This window comes from Schistocerca cancellata, chromosome 8 (assembly GCF_023864275.1).
Source record: "Schistocerca cancellata isolate TAMUIC-IGC-003103 chromosome 8, iqSchCanc2.1, whole genome shotgun sequence".
Classification (NCBI taxonomy): Eukaryota; Metazoa; Arthropoda; class Insecta; order Orthoptera; family Acrididae; genus Schistocerca; species Schistocerca cancellata.
In genome coordinates this window covers 479,574,377-479,599,113 of record NC_064633.1, presented here as the reverse complement: position 1 = coordinate 479,599,113, position 24,737 = coordinate 479,574,377, and the positions used below count along the sequence as shown (strand labels likewise).

At 41.9% G+C, this 24,737-nt stretch overlaps 1 protein-coding gene across 1 annotated transcript in view; it reads left to right on the top strand.

Annotated features, from left to right (window-relative positions):
* LOC126095097 (cholinesterase 1-like) overlaps positions 1–24,737 on the top strand; it is a 100,573-nt gene that overhangs the window by 30,308 nt on the left and 45,528 nt on the right. Inside the window, exons 4-5 of the mRNA XM_049909793.1 lie at positions 14,864–15,049; positions 19,641–19,861. Coding sequence (XP_049765750.1) covers positions 14,864–15,049; positions 19,641–19,861 — 407 coding nt within the window. The remainder of the gene's footprint in view (positions 1–14,863; positions 15,050–19,640; positions 19,862–24,737) is intronic.

The following is a 24,737-nucleotide window of genomic DNA, read 5'->3' as shown; positions in this document are numbered from 1 at the left end:
CAATGCACGTCCGCATGTATCCCGTGCCACCCAACGTGCTCTAGAAGGTGTAAGTCAACTACCCTGGCCAGCAAGATCTCCGGATCTGTCCCCCATTGAGCATGTTTGGGACTGGATGAAGCGTCGTCTCACGCGGTCTGCACGTCCAGCACGAACGCTGGTCCAACTGAGGCGCCAGGTGGAAATGGCATGGTAAGCCGTTCCACAGGACTACATCCAGCATCTCTACGATCGTCTCCATGGGAGAATAGCAGCCTGCATTGCTGCGAAAGGTGGATATACACTGTACTAGTGCCGACATTGTGCATGCTCTGTTGCCTGTGTCTATGTGCCTGTGGTTCTGTCAGTGTGATCATGTGATGTATCTGACCCCAGGAATGTGTCAATAAAGTTTCCCCTTCCTGGGACAATGAATTCACGGTGTTCTTATTTCAATTTCCAGGAGTGTATATCAATGTACTCACATAGACAGAGAGATATGACCCCATAAGCACTGAGATGTGTGAAAAGATGCCGCATCATGCGTGAAGTTTTAATACATTTATTCTTTATGACCAAGACATTCCTACAGTTGAACCAACTTAACGAAATCCCTGCCACCTGGCAGCCCTTTTGACAGCTATCAACTGTGAAATGCAAAAGGCCGTAGGCGAAAACAACAGCCGTTTATAGAGCTATGAAGAGGAGTTAAAATAGACACGTTTAGAAAATCGCGTTGCAGATACACGAAGCAACTGCACCCAGGATATTGGAACTGTGTGATAATTTCAAAGGTGTTTTCACGAATGTATGGAAATGACATTTTATCGGTATTACATTAAAATACTATTAATTTTTGTTTTGTTTTCGTTTCTAATAGAAATTTGCCAAATGAGTACCTGGGTAATGCCGGGTTTGGCAGCTAGTATGAAAATGAAGTATACGGCCAGCGGGAGCTTCAAATGGCTGTGAGCACTATGGGACTTAACTTCTAAGGTCATCAGTCCCCTAGAACTTAGAACTACTTAAACCTAAGGACATCACACACATCCATGCCCGAGGCAGGATTCGAACCTGCGACCGTAGCGGCCGCGCGGTCCCGGACTGTAGCGCCTTTAACCGCTTGGCCACAACGGCCGGCCAGCGGGAGGTGAAAGTTCCCCTGTAACTCATGCATTTATATATAAGATCATTATATTCAAGCCACATAACACAGTACGTAACGTCAAATACCATGTAATGTAACACACAAGCATTGTATTTCGTAATTAAAAATACAGGAATTCTTGCAGACCGCAAACAAACCCCGCGTTTTACTGTAGCTCGTTTGTATGAAAAATTATCCTGGAGGAATGAAAGAAAATCTTGAAATTATCGCCAGCTTTCCTTGCGCACGGCTTGTTCCAATATGTCTACTACCTGCCTAAGGGTGTCTGTTTCACAAGCTCCCCGCGTTTTTACTCTACCCAGAGTCCTACCGCATCACTAAGGACCAGCGATAATGCCGTAAAAAGCGCTTTCAAGTTACAGGGTTCTAATTTTGTGTTCTTGCTATGAGAGATGACGCAGATACTTTAGAAAAATAGAAACTGCGGCAAGTACATCAACACTGACTGCTTTCATCCTGAGGAACGTGAGTCAGATGTAGAAATCAGTGTCATCTAGCATCTGAGAATTGATCTGGATGAGCATAGGCCAGATAATCTAAGGATAATATAATTTATTTATATAAATGATACGCCATCTAGTATTACGGGTAACTCTAAAATATTTCGGTTTGCTGATGACACTAGCTTGGTAGGAAAGGATGTAGTGTGCATCATTGGTTCGGTTTCAAATAGTGCAGTTCATTACCTAAGATTATGACTTGTAGAAAATAAACTAACGTTAAATTACAGTAAGACTCAGTTTTTACAGTTTCTGACACACAATTCAAAAAAACCTGACGTTTTTATTTCACAGAATGGGCATATGATTAGTGAAACTGAACAGTTCAAATTTCTGTGTGTTCAGATGGATAAAAACTGTCGTGGAAAGCCCACGTTCAGGATATTGTTCAAAGACTTAATGCTGCAATTTTTACTATTCGAAAGGTATCTGAAGTGGGTCATCGTTCGACACGAAAATTAGTCTACTTTGCTTATTTTCATTCGCTTATGTTGTATGGTATTATATTTTGGAGTAACTCTTCCCATTCTTAAAGGACATTTTTCGCTCAGAAACGGGTGGTTCGGGCAATAAGTGATGTAAGTTCACGAACCTCTTGTCGACCACTGGTCACGAGTCTGGTTATTTTGACATTGGCCTCTCAATATATATCCCTTAGTTAACAATATTAACTTATTCCCAAGAATAAGAAACTTTCATTCATTTAATATTCGGCAGAAATCAAACCTGCATTTGAATCGGAATTCTTTAACAGCTGCATCCATTTGCAATAAGCTACCGCTCGAATTCAAAAATCTTAGCAGTAATCCACGCTCGTTCAAATTGAAAGAGTTTCATCATGGGTCTCTCCTAATCTGTCGAGGAGTTCCTTGAAAAATTAAGCTGATTCTTGTTTCATTGTTGATTTCGTTTACTTAAACTTATGGATTGACTTTTTTCGTGTTCATAAACATTTGATTTTTATATGTTATTACTTTTATGTCATAATTTCATGTGCTGATACGTTCCATGACCTTGGAGATTGGCTCCTCAATTTGGTCCTACGGAACTTGACGTGTAAAGAAAAAATTAAAAATATAAAATATCTCCCTGCGATATGCACTTATCTGCAGCAACTGACATTTCTGTTGTGATGATAACGTTGAAGCATATTTGCTTCTTTTGTATATACTACCAGAGCTAATATACCGATATACCACATAAAGGCCCCTTGCTTATCCAACTGCTTCTAAACATCTGTACGTCACCTTGGGCTTCAGGGAGCCACTTACTCTGTAGCTGTATCCGCAATCTGCAAAAACATAATTAATAAACTGATACCAAGAGATCAGTACATTAAGCAAGAAAACTGTGACTAGTCGTCTCCCAAATACGTCGAAAAACACTATTATGCTTAGCTTGCTGTAGAGTCCTATTGTGTTGGATATTTTGCCTCTCGTCAAAAGAATCAAAAACTACATCTACATCAACATCTAAATGAGTACACTGCAATAGCCGTCGGGGTGGCCGAGCGGTTCTAGGTGCCACAGTCTGGAACCGCGCGACAGCTACTGTCGCAGGTTCGAATCCTGCCTCGGGCATGGGCGTGTGTGATGTCCTTAGGTTAGTTAGGTTTAAGTAGTTCTAGGTGACTGATGACCTTATATGTTAAGTCCCATAGTGCTCAGAGCCATTTGAACCATTTTTTAACATTGCAATACACAATCAAGCACCTGGCAGAGGGTTCATCGAACCACCTTTAAGCTATTTCTTTACCGTTTCACTCTCGAACAGCGGGCGGAGAAAACGAATATTTGAATCTCTCCATGCGGATGCGGATCCCATACCGCGCAGCTATACTCCAGAAGAGGACGGGAAAGCGTAGTGTAGGCATTCTCTTTAGTAGACCTGTTACATTTTCTACCAACAAATCGCAGTCCTTGGCTCGCTTTTCGCACCACATTATCTATGTGATCGTTCCAATTACGAATAATTGTAGCCTAAATATTAGTTGAATTCACAATCTTTAGATTTGTGTGATTTATCGTGTAACCGAAATTTAGTGGATTCCTTTTAGTACTTCCTTTCATTATTAAGAGTGAATTACCTCTTTCCGCATCATACAGATATCCTGACTAAATAATTTTGTAACTGGTTTTGATCATGTGATGATTTTACAAGACTGTAAATGACAACATCATCTCCAAACAGTCTAAGAACGCTGCTCAGCCAGCCTCCAAAATTATTTACGTGTAGATCAGAAACAGCAGAAGGTCTATAATGTTTCCTTGCGGAATGCGAGATATCGCTTCTGTTGTACTAGATGACTTTAGTACTACGTCAAGTACTACGTACTATGACCTTTCTGACAGTAAATAACGAATCTAATCGCACAGCTGAGATGGTAGTCGTAGAGACATAATTTAATTAGAAGTTCCTCGCGAGGAAAGGTGTTAAAAGCCTTCTAGAAGTATAAAAGTATGGAATCAGTCTGACATGCTCTGTTGATAGCATTCATCACTTCGTGAGAATAAATAGGTGCCGCGCGGGATTAGTTTAGCGGTCTGGGGTGTGGCAGTCATGGACTGCGCAGCTGGTCCCGGCGGAGGTTCGAGTCCTCCCTCGGGCATGGGTGTGTGTGTTTGTCCATAGGATAATTTAGATTAAGTAGTGTGTAAGCTTAGGGGCTGGTGACCTTAGCAGTTAAGTCCCATAAGGTTTCGCAAACATTTGAACATTAAAAAAATAAATAAATAGGTAGTTTTATTTCACAAGAACGATATTTCATAAAGTTTGAACATAGTATAAGTAGGGGGACAACCTTCGCGTCAGCGCACGTTGCATTGTTGCCAAATTTATTCAAGATGGCGGTGATGACGTCATCCAAGATGGCGGCATGTAGACTTGGCAACAGCGCATTACGTCATCCAAGATGGCGGCTTTTGGCAGGAGAATAGTCCAAGTGTGCTACCTCCACTAACCTAACCTCAAGAAAAAATGGTGGGAATTTTCAATTTCGGCGGGAAAATAGTCCAATTGTGCTACGTCCACTAACGTAAGCCTCCAGAAGAAAAAAAAATGGCGGGAAGCTTGAATTCCAACAGGATAATGCATGCAAAGACCGTACTTGTCTTTATTATTATTATTGATTATCATTCATTAACATTCATTATCATTCATTATCATTCATTGTCATTCATTATCATTTATTATCATTCATTATCATTTATTATCATTCATTATCATTTATTATTATTTATTATTATTGACCTACCTCCACTAGAAAATTCCCTGAACACCGCTCTCCATATAACTCGCGGCAGATCCACATTCGAACATTAACCCTACTCTACCGCCAGTGCTGGGAGCCGTCCGCGAGGCGTGCATGTGCAAAGAGACACAGAAAACAGAGCAGGCGCTCTTCGAATGTGGATGTGACTGGATACGCCTTGGTTACATTTAGAGACAATTTTAGAACACCGAACGTTAACTTATGTCACACTCGCATGGATGGATCTGACATGAAATCGAAAGAAATGCGAAAACTGATTAGCGCATAGATATAAACTAACCTAATATACACCGAAATGCGGTGAAAATGAGAACGTACTAGCTTATCTTCTGGTCGCAGGGGGGAATTTGTACATGGAGTCAAGTATGTTGCAACAAGAGGAATGCAGGAAAACGACGTCATCGAAGGGAGCGGACTAAGGAAGGTAGTCAATTTTTTCTCGTTCAGTTCGTATTATAGTGTATGTCTACTGAGGTAGCAGTGATACACGTGAGTTGAATACTGTATTTTATGCTTTTGAGGAGGACAGAGAATCATTCACGTCTAAACTTACTCACCTCTATGTTAAAGGATAACAGAGAGTGTACGGGATGATCGATTGAGACAGAGCTGTAACTAGGTAGGATTTAAACGTTGACACATTTATTCTGGAGAAAGACAAGTTGCTGAAGGTCGTTTTTTTTCCAGTGTTCTATCTGGATCCATTAGTCACATGATATAGCCTGCGTTCTAGCCATATGCAGCTACAGTGCTTTACACATGATAGATTGGATAATTTACGTAAATGTGTGTCGAACTACGTTGTGTATAAATATCACTCCGTTCTTGTTCTTCTTAACTGTATGCTATTAAATTAAGGCACTTTGAGATCTGTTACTACAGATCGATATGGTGTGCTAAGCTCCAATACTTGGGTACATCTCGAGAAATGTGGTGCACTTGGAGGGGTTAGGTCTAGGAAAGCTCTATTCAGACAAGAGAGGTGAAGTGTAGCTATATTCCTCTGCTCGGTTGAGGATTAATTGGGTAGCGATGTTGCGGAGTAGAGTGGTCAAGGCCAAAGTGAGGATGGTCTTTTAATGTAAGAGGGCGAGATTGTTCTGTGACCGCCATAGGCGTCGGGATATGGTTATCATTGGTTTGTGTTTAAGTATATAATATTAAATGCCCTATCCTCAGTGAGAGGTGTGTGTATGTCCGTAAAAGTATTTGCTTATTTGATTACATGTATGCGTAATTTAGTACATTTAAGTGTTCACCGAATATGGCTGTCTGTGGAAAAAGGAATTATTATGTTCTATTGAGCTGGGTTGTATGTGGGGGCGTAAATGCTTGTTCAAAATTATTGTAACAGGGTGGGTGGCATATAAGTAGAACAAGTTCTGTGAAAGCGTGTGTCGAAGGAGTGAGCGAGTGGATGACACGACTCATCTACGACTGTATCATTAGGATATGTAAATAAATGTTGGATAATCTAAACTGAGGTCATTTTTTTTCTTTTTAATCATATGTATGACTTCTGCTTGGAGTTATGTTTGTCTATTTGTTCTAAATGAATACTCATCTTTGCTTAGAAAGTGAGTTTTGACAGAATTGTCGACGACGGGTTCGCTGGCTGGGGGACACACTGTTTACATGTCGAGTTGGAGATGCATGGGAGGATAGAGATCTGCGCTATTCAGGAATCCGTCTGTGCAGTGTATGTCGTTAGACAATAGCCGGAGAGCAGGTATAGAGAGAGAGCCCACTACGGCATGCTGGTCCTGGGGCTTAGTGGACGGCTTTTTAGATGGACAGATATGTGGCTTTGACATGCCGCCAGCGGCGCTTGAATTTCAGGCGAATGGTCAGGACAAGGTCCTGTGGCAGTAACTGAGGTCATTCTGCTTGTAGAAAAGCTGCAGAAGGTAACTAATATGTCTTTCTCTGACTTAAATTGCATATAACAGATGTGCAAAGACCTGGAAATGAGACCAGTTGAACGATGTGTAGGGTGTGACTAAAGTCAAGTTGGAATTTTAATGTAGCATGCAGGTTCGGGAAAGGTGACACGTTTCACACTGGGTGCAACCGTCTTGAATAATGGTAATTGCGTAATCAACGGACGTGATGACAGAGCGCTCTGGTGGTTGTCATGGGAGCTAAACACAGTTGAACTTCGAGCCATTTTTGTTAGGAAACATGATATAAATAATAATAAATAATAAATCATAATAAATAATAATAAATGATCATAAATGATAATAAATAACTGGAGCAGCTGTCCGAATGCAGAGACCTGTTAGGGTGTATGGATCTGTAAGAGCGAACTTTGATGTCCTCTAGACGACTCAGTAGCGAAGTAATATTATGTGTTGGGCGGCTTTGGTGATCAAGTCAGAATTTGAGAAGATGATTGATTTGGGTTGGAGTGTTATTAGATGGGATGTAGATTGTTCCAAAAAATGGCTCTGAGCACTATGGGACTCAACATCTTAGGTCATAAGTCCCCTAGAACTTAGAACTACTTAAACCTAACTAACCTAAGGACATCACACACACCCATGCCCGAGGCAGGATTCGAACCTGCGACCGTAGCAGTCCCGCGGTTCCGGACTGCAGCGCCAGAACCGCTAGACCACCGCGGCCGGCTGTAGATTGTTCCGTTGACTACTTCTGCACATTTGCTTCCTTTATTTAGCTGAGTGAAGATCGATTATGGTGTGTTGGATACATGCTTGTCTCTTCTCTAGACCTGGGACAGACCTTAGTTGACATGTAAATTATAGCCAAGATCTCGAAAATGTTACATGACTGAGACCGGTGTTCGAGAGTGGAAATATCATTTTGCGTATGTTTGTTTCTAGTTAGTCAGTGATTTATAGCATACTGCACATAGATAAAGTTCGGCGTTTGTAGAGAATTAATTTGAAGTCTATATCTTGGGAATCATGATGAACTAGTGATCGGTAGGGTGTAGCCTAGTGCATGATATTGAGAAGTACAGCTAAAATGATGTAATATTATGGAGAAAGTACATGTGTTCTTGCAGTCTATGACTCTGAGGATGTTTGAAGAAAAGCGAACAGATAAGGAAGGAGAGACAGTAAGGTGTTTGTGCTGAGGAGGGGACGATACCGAATTTGTAAAAAGAGTTCTGAGGATGACTTAGGTCCGCTGATGTAAGAGGGAGGATTAGCTCTGTGTGTCGGGTCTGTAGAGAGAACAGGTTGACGGTGCTTTCCTAGGATTGGGAGGCATTGCTGTATATAGACGCTGTAAGGATAGGATATTTTTTTCGCATGCTGTAGAGATATACTGGATAGGTGCACTGTTTTGTGTCAAATGTGTATATACTGTATTGTGAAGTTAATGTGGTTTACATTGTGTAGCGTTTGTATGTACTGCACTGTAAAGTTAATATTGATTATGTTATGTGACGAGTAGAGAGGAAGTCGTAAGGACGGTAGAGATATTTCCAAAGTAACAGCGGTCAAGAGAGTGTATTTCCGATACTTAGCTCATTGTGGAATGCGAATCAAATGAGACCGCGATCGTAAGATTTAACTGTATAAGTATAATGAGATCAACGACTTCGGTATTGGAGAGTGCGAATATAATTATTTGGTCTGTTTGTTTCTAGTTGTTGAATGGTTTAAAGGATGCTGTACTTAGAAAAAAAATGGTGTGTTCTTGTAGTCTATGAGTCTGAATAAGTTTGTAGAAAAAAAGCGAGCAGGCAAGGAAGAAGAATAGAGAGTAACTCATTTGTGTTGAGGGGAAGCGATCGCCGAATTTGTGGAACAGTTCTGAGAGGGACTTCCGTCCGTTGATGCAGAAGGGCTGATTACCGCTGAGTGTGGCGTGTGTAGAAAGAAAGAGCAGGTTCACAGTGCTTCCTTAGGAATTGAGAGAATTGGGGCATGTAGTGGGTATTGTAAAGTTAATGTGGTTTACATTGTGTAGGGTTTGTATATAATGGATTGTAAAGTTACTAATGCTTATGTTATGGGATGAGTAGAGAGAATGACCGTATGTGTGTGTATGCGTGTGTGTGTGTGTGTGTGTAGATTGAGGGGGGGCTGTGGAGGTAATTTAGCGATCTCTGTAAAAGTAAGCACAGGAAGCATCAGAAAGAAAAGCAGGATGCTACTTCGATAACAGGTCCTTAGGAAATTAGACCAGTAAATTCGATAGGAAGGAATAAGAATGATTAATCGGTTGTGCTGGGATACAGGAGGGTTGAGAACATTTGCCTATGTTGAGAGCTGGAAAGGTAGGAGGTGGGGAGCGCATTCAGTATTATTTTGGTGAACAAATTCTGTTAAGGTAAGAATTTTAATTTACAAATAAGCTTAGAAAACACGAAAGCGATCGTTAACTATTTTTGGGGGCACTATACAATTTCGGAGAGGTTGACTGGGCTCTTGTTTTTCTTTTTAGTTTTCAAATGATCGTTTTAGATTGAGAGGGGAGAGAAGGGCTGGGATGTGTGCGAACGGTGTGTGTGTGAACTCGCTCTCGGCTATTCTGACAACAGATGTGAAGGTGGACATGTGTCACATATAGGCCGGCGAGCAATGGAATGCTGCTTTAACATGTTTGCTGGGCCGCACTGAGTTAAGACGGTGACAGACGACTCGCGTGGCCTGGCTTGGATAGTCATGTTCGGCGTGTAGGTGATATGAATTTCTCAGGTGTTCAGTGTGAATGTGGCTGTCATCAAGTCATGTTTAAAGGGTCGAACAGAAGCCTTTGAGCGAATTGAGAGCTGTCGGACGTGTGACTTAATGTGGGATAGGTTGATTGCGCGTGTCTGTTGAGTTACTTTGCTGTGCGTTATTTGGACAGATTACGAGTACTGATGGTGTTTACAGTTATGTGTACTGCATTATTTAGGAGCAGTTTGATATTGTGCACTGAAATTAGGAGCTGTTTGCGTGTCTGCCGACTGAGCAACATGACACCAGGTATATCAGGACGAGTGTTTTTTGTATGTGATAGGTATACTCGATGCGTAAATAAAATGTAGGTTAAGTATTTGTGAGACGATATAGAATATGAGAGAGTTCGAGCTGGTTGTTATTTTTTCTACTTGGAGGGTGTGTTAGATCGAATTGTGGAGGTGAGTAGCTACGAGAGCGCGAGGGATGTGATTGCAGCATATCTCCGTCTCTCAGCGGTTAACTAAAGATGGGGCGAGCAATGTTCTCAGCTTAGGTACTGGGGGTGTGCTCTGGCCATGTGCTGGACCGTGTGGATTGAACAACAGTATTAGGGTCATAGTTTAGCTAGAATATTTATACAGGAGTATGTCCGACGCTAGTATAAAGGTCCAGACTGTGATGTGGGCGGTCTCGCGCTCGTGGTGTGTGAGAGAGGCAAAGCATACGATTTTGAGTCATCACAGGTGACTTAGGTTAATGGCTTCGTTTGTTTTCTTGTGTTTGGTAGCGAAACACGAACTGATCATCAGAATTGAAGCTTGGCTTATTTGTTTAGACAGAATGTGATATAAGTTAATGTGAGTTAGTACACGTTAGTGCACGTTAGTAAACAGAAGCAAGCATTAGTACATGTTAGCCAATGAACATGGGTCGGTAAAAGGACGTGGTGGTCGGTAGGGACTTTAACTATTTTATTTCAAGTCCAGGTGGGTGTGGCAGTGGCGAAAATTGATTCCAAGTCTAGGTGGACGTGGTAGTTTTCCGCATCAGAGAGGTTAATTAATTGATCAGATTAATTAAATAGTCATGTGGACTTTGTTACATTCAGTTGCGGAGGTACGAAGTTAGGTGCACGCGATGGTTCATGTGTACGGACGTGTGTTTTCGCCAAGATCCTGGATTAGATAATCGAAGCATGTAGGCTGAATAATGAGAATCAGGTGATCAGTTAACTTAGTGAGAGCGTTCTTTGTCTGACAGAGCCACGTGGTCGATCGCGCGTTGTGACGTCAAGGAAGTTTCCAACTCTGTAGAAAAAACATTCCGTTTACCAGAAACGTGTAGGAAGAGGTTGAGTGCTGGTGGCTTAGTTTGAAACAATTTTCTTAGGTTGGTGGCAGAAGCGCAAGTGAGCTTTGTTTACTGGCAGATTTCAAACTTGGCGCTGGTTCCTAGGAGGAGGAGGTGGCGTTCTGGTCCGCGAAAAGTAGTTGATATTAGGGAGTTGAACACGTTTGAATATGTATATGAAATTATAAATGGATTTATTTAATATAGCGGGGTGGTGAGAGTGAATTAGCGAGCGTTCTCGCGACGAGCAAACGCGCTGTTATATGGTCATGGTGGATTCCACTGTCGGTCAAACTCCGGCGCCAAACGTATCCTTTATGCAGCACGCGGTCGACAGGAAACATCGTGTCGGGTGTTAAGTGCTCACGGGCGCGGCCGACCGTTTGTGGCGGAACACACAGGCGCCGCTAGCCGCCGCATGGAATTATTTGATATAGCGGGGTGGTGACAGTGAATTAGCGAGCGTTCTCGCGACGAGCAAGCGCGCACGGCACGCGGTCGACAGGAAACATCGTGTCTGGTGTTAAGTGCTCGCGGCCAACCGTTTGTGGCGCCGGGCGCCGCCGCTACCTGGCGCGCTGGCCGTGGGGGCTGTGCGGGCACCGTAAACTGCTTGATGTCAGCCGGCCAGGGAGTGGGAGTGGGCTCAGTCGGCCGCGCATACGTCAGCTGCGCTCTGGAGTTTGGCTGTGTGAGCATGGAGAAGTCAGTTGGAACATACCTGCATGACCGTAATGTCTGAAATAAAGAGTCATTTTCCAGTTATTTACAGAAGGCCATGTGCGTCGCGTGTGTGGAGGGTGTGTGACGTAAGTGGGGCGGTGGCGCAGCATTTGTACAGTTATTACACACGCGCGCTAGAGAGAGTCAATTAGCGGGCGTTCTAGTGCGGTCCAAACGTGCTGTTATATAGTCATAGCGGATTCCACTGTCGAGCAAACTTTGCCGCCAAAAGTGTAGCACTGCATTCCCACTCGCACAGGGACACGTGGCGAACGGCTGTGTGAGGTCGGCATCGACAGGTTTGAACGTGGTGCCGGAAGTGTTGCAGGGAAACGTTCGACCGTTGTGTGATTCAACTCCGAGGGAGTCAATTTTAGGGGGAAACGTGTGGAGGCGACGAATGCACGTGGTGAGCGGACAAGGGGCCACTGTGACGTCAAATTCGACAATTTCCAGCGTATCCAGCAAAAACATGTTTACGACTTGGGAGCGATCGCTGGGCTCGCCCCTCGCACTAGTGGCCGGGCGCCTCACATGACAAGTGTAGGCAGTGTCTCGGCGTGCTGGCCAGGGGGTGGCGAGTATTTGAACTAATTCAGTTGGAGCACGGACGTCGTGGTGACTGCACTGCGATATCAAAGATGTGTGTGCTGACTGTGTTGGAGAACAAGCTGCTTGAAATAAAGTTTTCAGTCCGCCCCCCTGCAAAATCAAAGGACGTGAATTACGTTACTATAAATGCAGTTTATAATTTGACGCAATTATGATAGGCTACCTGTGAAAAAATATAAGTGACGGAGAAAGCTTGTACATGTGATCAATTATGGTGTTGGGGATTTGAACTTGTGATAGATTTTTGTTATGGATGTAGGAGAATGGCTTTCTCACCGAGAAAATCGGACATCTTGAATAAATAATAAATGATATTAATACGTAGAAGTACAGTTTTCGAGAGAATATCGTGTTGGAATTTGAATTTGGCGTAATTTTCTAGTGGAAGTAGGCCTATAATAATAAATGATAATGAATGACAATGAATAATAATGAATGTTAATAAATGGTAATGAATGATAATGAATAATAAACAAAAGTAAGGTTTTGCAGCCATTATCATGTTGGAATTTGAATTTGGAGGGAATTTTCTAGTGGAGGTAGGTCAATAACAATAAATAATAATAAATGATAATGAATGATAATAATGATAATTAATGATAATAAATGATAATGAATGATAATGAATGACAATGAATGATAATGAATGATAACGAATGATAATGAATGTTAATGAATGATAATCAATAATAATAATAAAGACAAGTACGGTATTTGCATACATTATCCTGTTGGAATTCAAACTTTTTTTTTCTTCTGGAGGCTTAGGTTAGTGAATGTAGCACAATTGAACTATTTTCCCGCCAAAATTCAAACTTCCCGCCATTTTTTTTGAGGTTAGGTTAGTGGAGGTAGCACTATTGGACTCCTGCCAAAAGCCGCCATCTTGGATGACGTAATGCGCTGTTGCCAAGTCTACATGCCGCCGTCTTGGATTACGTCATCGCCGCAATCTAGAATAAATTTGTCAACAATGCAACGTGCGCTGACGCGAAGGTTGTCCCCCTACTAGTATATGTTTTAAAATCCTGCTGCAAGTCGACGTTAGCTATATATATCCGTAATTTAGTGGATTGTACTTATTTTTTTCTGGGGTTTTGGAATGACCTGAGCAACTTTCAAGTCTTTAGGTACGTATCTATAGGTAAGCGAGCCGTTGTGTATGATTGCTACATATGGAGCTACTATTTCAGCGTACTCTGAAAGAAACATAACTGGTATACAATCTGGACTGGAGGCGTTGCCATTATAAAGCGATTTAAGCTGCTTCACTACACCGAAGATACCTGGTTTTAACTTACTGTTGTTAGCAGTTGTTCTTTATTCAAATTCTACACTACTTACGTCGTCTTCTTTCGTGAAGTAATTTCGGAAAACTGTGTTTGGTAACTCTACTTTGGTGGCATTGTCTTCAGTAACATTGGAAAGTGAAGGTATTAGTTGTATCTTGCCACTGGTTGTAACACGCCCGGGAGTACAAATGGGTGGGGGACCCTTAAACTGTTTTCACTTCTGGTTTTCTAGACCGTGCGACCTGTCCACACCACGTACCTGATAATCCCACGGCGGTCGTACTGTTCTGCTCCACATTGCTGCTGGCTTGCCTGAAATTATCTGTCGAAATGAGCAAGCGAGTAAGGGGAGCCACTCAACGTTAAGCACAACACTGTTCTACGTCTGGCATGAACATCTATATTCTGAGACGATGTGGAAATCACAGGTTGCATTGTTTACACTCTAAGTCGTAAATGTTTATCCCAATTGACAGTCTTGATGATTATCTGTCCACAATATCACTTGGAAGAGCGTACGCGTACCGGACACAGCACGGATGATTGTTGATAATGCGAAAGCCGAATAATCGAACGAAAGTTCTTACGCTCGCCACGCATACACAGATTTCTTTTGGTACCAGTCCTCCTTGACGCCAGTAATGTTATAACACTGTCCGTAAAGTTAATTTTTCAGTTTTCAGTTCTCACTTGTACGTGCGTGCGAGTAACCGTCGCGTCGCGCCTGATTGTTGATAATGCGGATCGCGATGATCGAACGCACGTCCTCACGCTCACTACAAGACACTGGCACTTGTTTGCACTCTTTTATTGAAACTATTTTTTTTATTACATTAGTTCATTCTGGGAGACCGAATACGGCGCGGATGATTGATGCTGTGCGACACGCAACGAGAGGATACATAAATAAGTTATCAGCAACACTGCTCATTTTTAAATTACTCTTTGACGCACTTTCCTCTGAATCATTTGGTTATTTTATCACTTTACTGTAATAGCACTTGTAGCAACACTTCAACTTCCACACTAACAATGCCTCGCTCATGCAGAGCTACACACTGCTCAACATAACAGAATCGTGTCTCGCGCTCAACTCTGCAGACGAGGCTGCCCTCAAAGATACTCCACAACTAAGCTAGCGATATGACAATATGCTTACATGGTGTACTTTAGATACGACGAGAATCTCCTAGGGTTTTATGGCGGATTTCGAGAAAGAGAGATGTAAAGCAACTTTTTTGTAGCATAAACACTGTTGCAGTCGTTTGATAGTCTATGTTATGAAGCAAAATATATCTGGCAATGCTGTTGTCTTGCGGCAGGCTTCCTGAGCCTTCAGAACGACGACATCCCGGGCAACGCGGGCCTTAAGGACCAGGTGCTGGCGCTGCAATGGATACAAAGGAACATCGCAGCCTTCGGGGGAGATCCGAGCAGGGTCGCCATCTTCGGGGAAAGCGCGGGTGGCTCCTCCGTGTCACACCTCTTTCTCTCACCGGCGACCAAGGGTGAGCACCTGTCAAGGAGTCAAGAGCATAAACCACGTTCATTTATTCAAGAACTGGAAGACTCCTAAACAAGATACGAAAAGCAAATGTATCAGTACAGTTGGTAAACTTACATAAATACTTCAGTTTCTTTCTTGTTTTTGTTACAGCCTCTTTCAACTATCTCATTAAAATTCTTCTGTGTGTACTGACACAGCGTGTTCTAAAGCACTTAAAATGTTAAAATACTACAGTAGTCGTTTTGGCCTATTATAGTAGGTTTCCTCAGGGAAAGACTAAATTGGTGGGTAACATGTGCTTCAATGTATTGATTTAACAAGACCACACACGTCAGGTTTCTTTGATTCTTTTGGGCCTGAAATACCATTGATCGGTATTAGGAGACAGAGAGGCGATATGAAGCAGACTATTTGTGGATTACACGGCTTGTTGGTAATCGGCCTCTACAGGCCACCGTACACATGCGGACGAGTCCGCCAAACTGTCCGTTGAGCAGGTCTGCCCCGACCTGTTCACCTGTTCGTTGACGATGAGTCCGCGGTCGGATCCGTGGTCTACGTCCGTTGGTTCGATCAGAGGACCTCTACCTACTTGCCTCGACTGCTAGCAGCCAACCCAACTTCCGTCAGCGCAACCAGGTAGGGTTTGGCAAGCAGTCGCCGGTATCCACTCACAGTCGGACAGGTCGGCGAGCGGGACGGTGGACCAGTCGCGTTGTGAATGAATGCCCATTACGAATCAGCTTCTGGGGAACATGAGGAGAAATGATGCCAATTATACATGTCGGTTCATGTAGTGTGCGGTTAGACCACTGAACTTCTATCATACGTGGTGTGTCATATCATGATCGTTGGCAGAAAGAACTCCTAGCGCCTGTAGTCATCTCCTCTACTGATGTTGTCATGCTGTTTCAGGATGTCAATCGCTTCTTTTATTTTGCGTGTATGCATCCACATCTGTTTCTTAAGTATGGAATTACGGTGGTGTTCCGTTAGTGTTGATCTGCTGTGCCGCCTCAACCGAACGTAGTGCTCACGCTCTGCTAGGTGAGTACCAACAGGCCTACCGGTTTCCTCAGTGTAGGTGTCAAAGCTCTCAAAATTTATTTCACCTGTGACGTTGAAGCCTTTAATCGCACCTTCAGCCGACCTTACCAAATACTGGATCCACCAGTCAGTCTGGAAAACTGGTTTGATGCCTCCTCTGTGAAGCACCTTGCCCACTCGATCACTGACGCCCTGAAGGTGAGCTAAATGTACCACGGGATCTGTTCTTTTATTTCATTTCCTGTACCCGGTTCCTTTTTATTGGTTTACCGTCCTACCCGGTGGCTCCGGAGGCCTTACGCATAGATTTCAATTCTTGTTTGATATTGCTTTTTTTTATAACTGGTGCAGTGGATTCGGGCAAATGGCATTTGTTAAGACGACACGCTTCTGAGTCGTATGATGGTGAGATTCAGAGTGTAGGTACCGGCAGGTGTAGGTGGTTTTTTGGCATACCTTGTGTCCAAGTTTGCCGTTGGTTTTATAGACCTTTGAAGTCAATGAACTGCCTCTCCCCGATACTTTCTTTTTATATCCAAAAACAAAGTAGACACTTCCCTTCTTACCCACAGTTATCGTTCTGTAGATTAATGTTTCCAAAGTGTCAGCATTTATCTCTGACCCGTGAAGCAATACTAACTCACGTTGAGAACTTTCTTCCTGAAAACAAATAATTCTACTTGCTAATACCAGTCGCCATGTTCTCAACGGACGAAACTGGAAAGCAAATCTGTTGATTAGATTTAGAACATTTAATAAAATATTTTTTAATAAATGCAATTATTGTTTTTTGTACCACAATGAAACTAACAAGATCTTAAATGACATTAATTTACAAATATTTCAAAGAAAGTAATGAAGCTAGTAATTGTCATTAAACTGAAGTTACAACAATCTTAAGATGGTTGAAACTTCTTAATTCAAATGGTTCTAATGGCTCTGAGCACTATGGGACTTAGCAGCTGAGGTCATCAGTCTCCTAGAACTTAGAACTACTTTAACCTAACTAACCTAAGGACATCACACACATCCATGCCCAGGCAGAATTCGAACCTGCGACCATAGCGGTCGCGCGGTTCCAGACTGAAGCGCCTAGAAATGCCCGGCCACTCAGGCCGGCAAACTTCTTAATAAAGACTTTCACTTAAATTGCTGAGTGAAAGTGAACGTGCTCTCTCTTTGATTGTCTTTATCACTTCAACCCTGACCCACAATATTCTAGCGCAATGCAATCTGACTGCTCCAAAAATGATAACTTAATTTCAAATAATTAATACAAAAGAATGGCCCTGAGTAAGAAGAAATACTAACAATAACCCACACATATCATAAGTCACTTACCTCACAGAAAATCTTCATGACACGAACTACAGCGATACAAGCACCAATACTGCCAGCTGAATAAGTGATTCTACCTACAGAAGGCTCTAACTACTAATAGGCATGTGGTTAGCAAAGGAAAGATTTAGTTGCAGAGCAAACAATGTATGTATCAGATTTTACCTTAATCAAGTGGCAACCAGCTCAAAAAAATTATATAATCATCAGTAATAGATCTCCACGATGGATACACATTCAGACCGTCCGCTCGCGTTAATACTGCAAACCTACAACAATGCTATTTATTAACCTCTAACCTCCGTCACTGCTGACTACTAATCACGGCTGGCTGTTCACCTCCAACAGCCAGTCCGACCAGCCACAGAGTCTCAGAGTGCACACAGCGCTGTCAGAGTTATTAATGCAAACCGCTACATAGCGCTGCCAACATACAAACACATAAACAGCCTACTTACATGGTATCTGTTAAACAGGTTGTGATTTCCCTAGAAAGTAGTGGACTTAAAACGGCCCTGATTAAAGATGCTCACTATACAAATGAGTAAATCTGAAAGAATACAATATTATTACGCCGTACGACCTTACACAGGAATAATTCATCACACACACATATACAAAACGCAACGGGAGTTCTCTTGGCATCTGAAAAGATCTTTTATGATTTTGGTAGCCTTATGATATACAGTTATCACAAAGCGTAATAACGAGGCGACGAAACATCTGTTGCTTTGGAACTCTTGATGCAAACCTACCTTCCGTAGTCTGAAAATAATTTACTAATGTTAAGAAAGCCTTGGTATTTCAATTAATTGTTCGGAGCTAAAGTTGTTCCGAACTAAACTATCTACTGAATTAAAAAGACGATAATAGTTCTGCAAGTACCTCCGCATAAGCCATCAGTGCAAGCCACGCGACTATTCAGTGCTACTGTCTTGCAAAAGTACTTTCAATGTTTTAATTAGACTCATGAAGAGAGCGAAATAGCTGCAAAGAACTGAAATTTGCTATTCAGATTCAGAGTTATTATTTGATACCAAAAAGATAAAGGATTCCACGCAGAATAATCAGATTAATGTTGCAATATTTACGTTGTTCTCTTAGCACAATCATACTATGACCTGCTCCTCAACGCGGATAAAAAAAAGAAAAACATTTAAACTGCAAAACCTTTTCGTGAATGAGTTGCTGGCTTGCTAAACGCGATCAAGAATCAGAAACAACACTTAAATAAAAGGTGATCTGCCTCAGGTTGATCATACATGGTTCAAATGGCTCTGAGCACTATGGGACTTAACATCTATGGTCATCAGTCCCCTAGAACTTAGAACTACTTAAACCTAACTAACCTAAGGATTTCACACAACACCCAGTCATCACGAGGCAGAGAAAATCCCTGATCATAACCACGGGTGCTAATTACTCGTTCGATTGCCAAAGAAATCACACTATTGCAGTATAGCTCGACGGGTCGTAAACTAAAGAAACAGATTACCTTGTATTCTGGAGCCCACGTATAGATAATACGTTCTATTTCTAGCACCATTGCATGAGTACAAACCATAGGCTACTTTTAGGTATCGCTCTGCATCTTTCGCAGTGTAATACAATGCACCCTCGATAAAAATCACACTATATCACACGTAAACAGTACAACTTGACTCCAGAGAAGCCTAAACGGAATAGATTGGAGCAGAACACCTTGTCTTCTTTCAAAAAATGCAAGACTATATGGCGTAATGGCTTTCTCATTTCTTTGGTAGAATACTACTCTTTTCATAATAATGAAATATAGCATACTCAAGAAGGACTCAGCCTTTGCATGACCGATCTACAATGAGTTGATAAAATCTCTCTCCCCACAATAATCTGTAATTAATCATATTAGAAATCAACAACACACGCAAATGTAAAAGTAACGCTGTTGAGTTGCAATTCTAGTTTCTCCTTCCCCAACTTATCCTTCGTCTCTTAGTTAATCGTTTGCTTGCGGACTTAAGTATGTAATCTTATTTTCCGATGATCACCAATTTGAGGGTGTACTGTTCGTGAATGTTGTACTGAAAGAATGATATGATACTGGTTATTTTCTTCTTACGAATGCACAATATATACTCAATACACCACACTAGGATACTAATTTAATTCGTAACTCCTTCGCTGTGGGAATGGTTGATGTTTAATGTTAGGGAGAAATTTCTTGCCAGGGCTCTTCAGCGGAGCAATCATGGAAAGTGGGGTAGCGACGACCCCTTGGGCGCTGACGGACAAACCCCACGAGAGGGCGTACCGCATGGCGGAGGCGCTCGGCTTCCAGGCGCAGGGCGGCAACCACACTGACGACGGCGACGCGCGGCTGGCCGCCTTCCTTCGCTCCGTGAACTACTCAGACCTCGCCACTGACGATTCTGTGGCGCTCTCGGATTTCGTAAGTGCGCCAATTAACTATGTTTTATCTACGACTTCAAAAGTGAGTTGCGGTTGAAATACCTGCTCAAGCAAATACGAAATTCCTGAACACGTAACGCAGGACGTCCGAAAGAATGTCCTCATGGATGAGGAGATTCGAGGGAAAATATTCGTAGCAGTGTAGTGATAACAGGTTGAAACGTCCCCTTTGAACAATTATATAAGACTGTGCTTAAACTGACACACAATATTTTTAGCGCAACGCAATCTGACTTTCAGAAATCCGTACAAAGGAATGGCCCTGATTAACATTAACCTGTACCTTTCACAAATCACTTACCTCACAAAAATCTTCGTTACTCGAACTACTGCAACGCAGCAAACGCCACTACTACCAGCTACATAAAAGATTCAAACTACGGAAGGCACTAACTACTAGTAGGCATAGTTAGCAAATGAAAGATTTTAATAGAGAACAAACAATGTATTTACCTTAATAGTGTTGAAAAACCATAATATACATAGCAGTTCATAATATACAGTATAACAAATTTCAAAACTCCGCCATCTCTCTCCCCACATCCACCACTGCTGGCGGCTCACCTCCAACTGCGCAACGCTACGCGCTGTTCACATCCAGCTGCCGCTGCCCAACACTACAATGGCAGACAACAATGCAAACTAGCCACAGACTGCACACAGCACAGCCAATGATTTTCATACAGAGTGCTACGTAACGTTGCCAATAAGAAAACATAAAAAGCCTACTTACATAAAGAAAACATAAACAGCCTACTTACAAGGTATACGATACACTGAAATGCCTTACAGACCTCTTGTGTGTCTGCACCTAAGTAATCTTGAAAGAGGTTCCCTTTCGTTTGTTCCTCTCGTGTCTTCATTCTAACCCATATTTAACAATTATTCTGTGGGAGACCTCTTTTTCCATATACCATCGAGTTTAGAAGAGATTTATGGCTCTTAGAAATTGGAAGAAGTAGCCTTTCTAGGTTTTAGAACCACAGTGTGCGTTACGTCAGACGAAATCCCTTTGAGATTTATTTTATGACCCTGTACGTTCATTAAACCCGCAAGGGAACTAATGCGAAGACTTAGAAACAATCACACAGCGACGATGTTTTTTATATCATTGCCAACCAATTCCTAACGGAATGTTCCTTCCATTGTTGGTTTTACAAGGAATGCAGCGAGATTGCTGACCATCGCGGTAGAGGGTAAAAGTGATTCGCATTCTTTAATACGAACATATATCACGAAGAAAGCCCTTTGCACCCATAATGTTCTGGGTGCATTGTGCATTCGAACATGGGCAAATTGTTGGTGGTCGTATGGTGGATGCTTCCGTAACCAAGACAGCCAAAGTGGTTGGCACTTCAAATGGTACCGTATCGAAGATTTCTACCGCATACAGGGAAAGCAGAAAGACTTCATTCTCTAAGACACAAACCGGACGAGAGTGTGTGTGGAATGATAGTGACGGGCGATCATTGAAGAGGATTGTGACGAAAAATAGAAGACGACAGCTGCAAAACTCGCTACAGAACTGAATGTTACCCTGTCAGCAGAAGTAGCAACACGAAGGGACTTGTAGAGTGAGCTAGACTTCCAAAACCATTCATCTGTAGTGCAAATACCCGTAAAAGGGAAACGTGCTGCCGAAGCTATGAAATCTAGGCTATGCAGTAATGGAAGAATGTCATTTGTTCGGATGAGTCTTGTTTCACAGCGTGATCAACTTCTGGCCGAGTTAACGTCCCAAGAGTAAACATGGCGGGGGTATGGTGATGATTAGGTCACCTATATCGTGTTTCATGGGTTTCATTGTTACTCTGAACGGTCGCACCATTGCCAAGGATTATGTGATCATCCTATGGTATTATATGTGTTCCCCAATGGTTATGCTGTGTCCCAAGAACACAAGGGTCCTACCACACCACTAACATGGTTTTGGGAGCACAAGGATGAAATGTCGTATCTCCTCGTCATTGCAGTTGCCAGATCTCAATATTACTGAACCTGTGTGGTATACTTTGGACAGGATAATGGCCGCTATCATCTATTATCTATTTTGCAGGAAGAATGGAGTAATATTCCCTTAAAAACAATACATTACCTCTAATTACCCATCCCTAGGCAACTGAAAACTGTTTTGGTGCCACCGGTTTTCCTACACCTCACCCATGGTAATGTATTTTTGGTGTTTCCGTATTTTTGTCCATCCCCCCTGCATGTTACTCGTTGTAACAGGGTAATATTTGCAACCGTCGAAAATGCTTTAACCTGATGTGAAAACCTTACGGTTATAACTCTCCGAGGTCGATTTACCCAGCTGGTAACCAACTCCACAGTCACCAGGACTGTCTTATGCAACTGCCTTATGTAACAACTTCCATGCACCAGCCTTATGCGAAATTAAACTCGTCCGAAAGCTCAGGAACCAGCAGAATTCGACAAACGAACAGCGCTACTTGTATTTTCAAAGTGTTTGTTAAATGTAACAGATGACGATCAGCGAAGCCTGGAGTGGTCGCCTTCGCGTACGTAGTCTCGTAATCGTTTGCCTGCATGGAGTTTCAGCATTGCTAGCTACCGTCAGCATCAGCAGCTTGAGGCATCTTTCTCCAGTTCTTTTTATCTACGACATATTTGTACCTACAATGTTTTACATCAAGAAACCAAAAATAAATCACATGAAATTTCAATTTCCTGCACCACTTGTTGTTTTTCCTGTACATAAGGGTGGGCGATGGTTTTTTTCCCCGAAACAACAGCTACGCCAAGTTCGCCACGTTAAAAGTGGGAAGATGGTTCGGTTGTGTAGCAAATAGACAGTACTAGTACTACTACTCCTAAGGGTGCTCATAAACGAAGTACAGAAGTGCGACTCGGCTGTCGTCCAACGCACAATCGAGCCACGACAGCGAGTATAACTTCCACAGTAATGAGTATCAACGGCAATGCCCCTCTTTAGGCAACATGGTCACATCTTCTGCCAAATTATCCACCTAGGATGGTGTTATTGGAGTTGTTAGGGGGCGTACGGCAGCGCCAACTCCAGCCATGCTATCTCCATAGTCCTGCGTTCAGATCGATTTCCAGAGATGTAGCAACCACAAATCACAATAACAGAACTGTACCTCACATGGCCATATTTTAATTGAAATTATCTTTGAAGACGTATACAGCGTGGTACACATTAACAGTTTCAGAAAAATTAATGACGGTGTGAATTTTGAGATCTAGAAATGATAGTTAAATGTATAAAATCTATATCGTCATGCCAACGACTTCCATGAATATCATATTCATCTTTTAGTAATTCACTTTCTTTTCCAGCGTAGAGGTGTCATGCTCCCACCTGTGATGTAATCGCCACACAATGATCACTTTCAGTTGAGGCAGTTGCTTCTAACTTGCGGCTTGTTACGTTACTGACTGTACGCGAAACCAGCTATAACATCGTAATGACTCCCGAATTATGTGCTTTTATCAACCTAAATAAGGCCAGACAGCTGTAAAGTTCTATAATTATTAATACAGCAGTTACTCCCTCTCAGACGGTCAGTTCATGGCCCATGAAAATTATGTTTCTAACAAACTGATTAAAACAGGTGTACATGTGAATGGTACAGATATTTAAAGAAATATCTAATTAAAAACTGAATCGAATTTTATCTCTATGAATGTCAAATAATGGCGTTTAATACTGAGAAAATATGAAATTAGACTCTATCCAGGCAACCCGTTTAAAAAGTAGTTCATGTTCAAGTCGCTATCGCAAATATTTCATAATAAATTAAAATATTATCTCTTGTGAGAAAGCAGTCGTCAGAAACGTGGACTACAAACCGCTGCTTCAACTGAGACAGCTCAGGTAGCTCAGCGCATGGTTCTCTTGTTTTATGTTAGTTTTAATAAACAAAGCTGGTCCCACAAAATTTGACTCTCTTTCAATGAAATGTGACTGTAAATATTTTAAAACTTCAGGCGTAATTTCTAAATGAAAACTATAAATGAAAAATTTAACGAAGTGTTATCAGCTAATTTAGTAAACACTTGTAAAATGATTGGTATCAGAGAAACTGAAAATATCAAGTAATTATCTTTTGTAGATGAAACTGATTTTAACAGACGTTAATTTAAGTTGGTGAACTAAAGAGGCTTTTGACGAAGCAGTCGATCAAATATTGGCCGACTCCTAGTTACGGATTTCGGTGGCGAGTACAGTGAATTCGTGAGAATTATAATACAACACACACACACACGCACACACAGTGTAATCTCTTGGCGCAGTAAGCTTCAAGAACATTGAGAAATATTTTATTTTTCTGTAAAGGCACAGTATCTTGAAAAATATTGAAATCATAGGTTTCGTTGTTTTTGTTTATGTAACTGTAAATAAAAATGTAGCTCATTTTAATATAAACTAGTATTGGTCCAAATATGGATACAAATTTTAGGTTTTTTCTCGTGTCCTTTGAAGACAACTGGAGAAACGGGAACATTGCTGAGTTAAATGTATGACATTCATAAGTGTTAAAAGAGAAACAGAACATATATAGAATGCTGTAAATTACAAACTCACTTTCTTCGCTTTTTTTTCTTTTATAGCCAGAAGAATCTCTATTGTATCTTATACTTTGTATTTACTACTGCATTGTGCCTAACCACACACACACACACACACACACACACACACACACACATAGGTTTCGGAACCTGTACAGAAAATTGGAAAGGAGATCAACGCAAACAAGTGTTTCATCATTTTGCATCATCTAGGTTCCGGAACCTGTACAGAAAATTGGAATAGAGATCAACATAAGCATCACTTCCGCCCTTTTTATTGCTCATGGAAATCATACATTGCATGT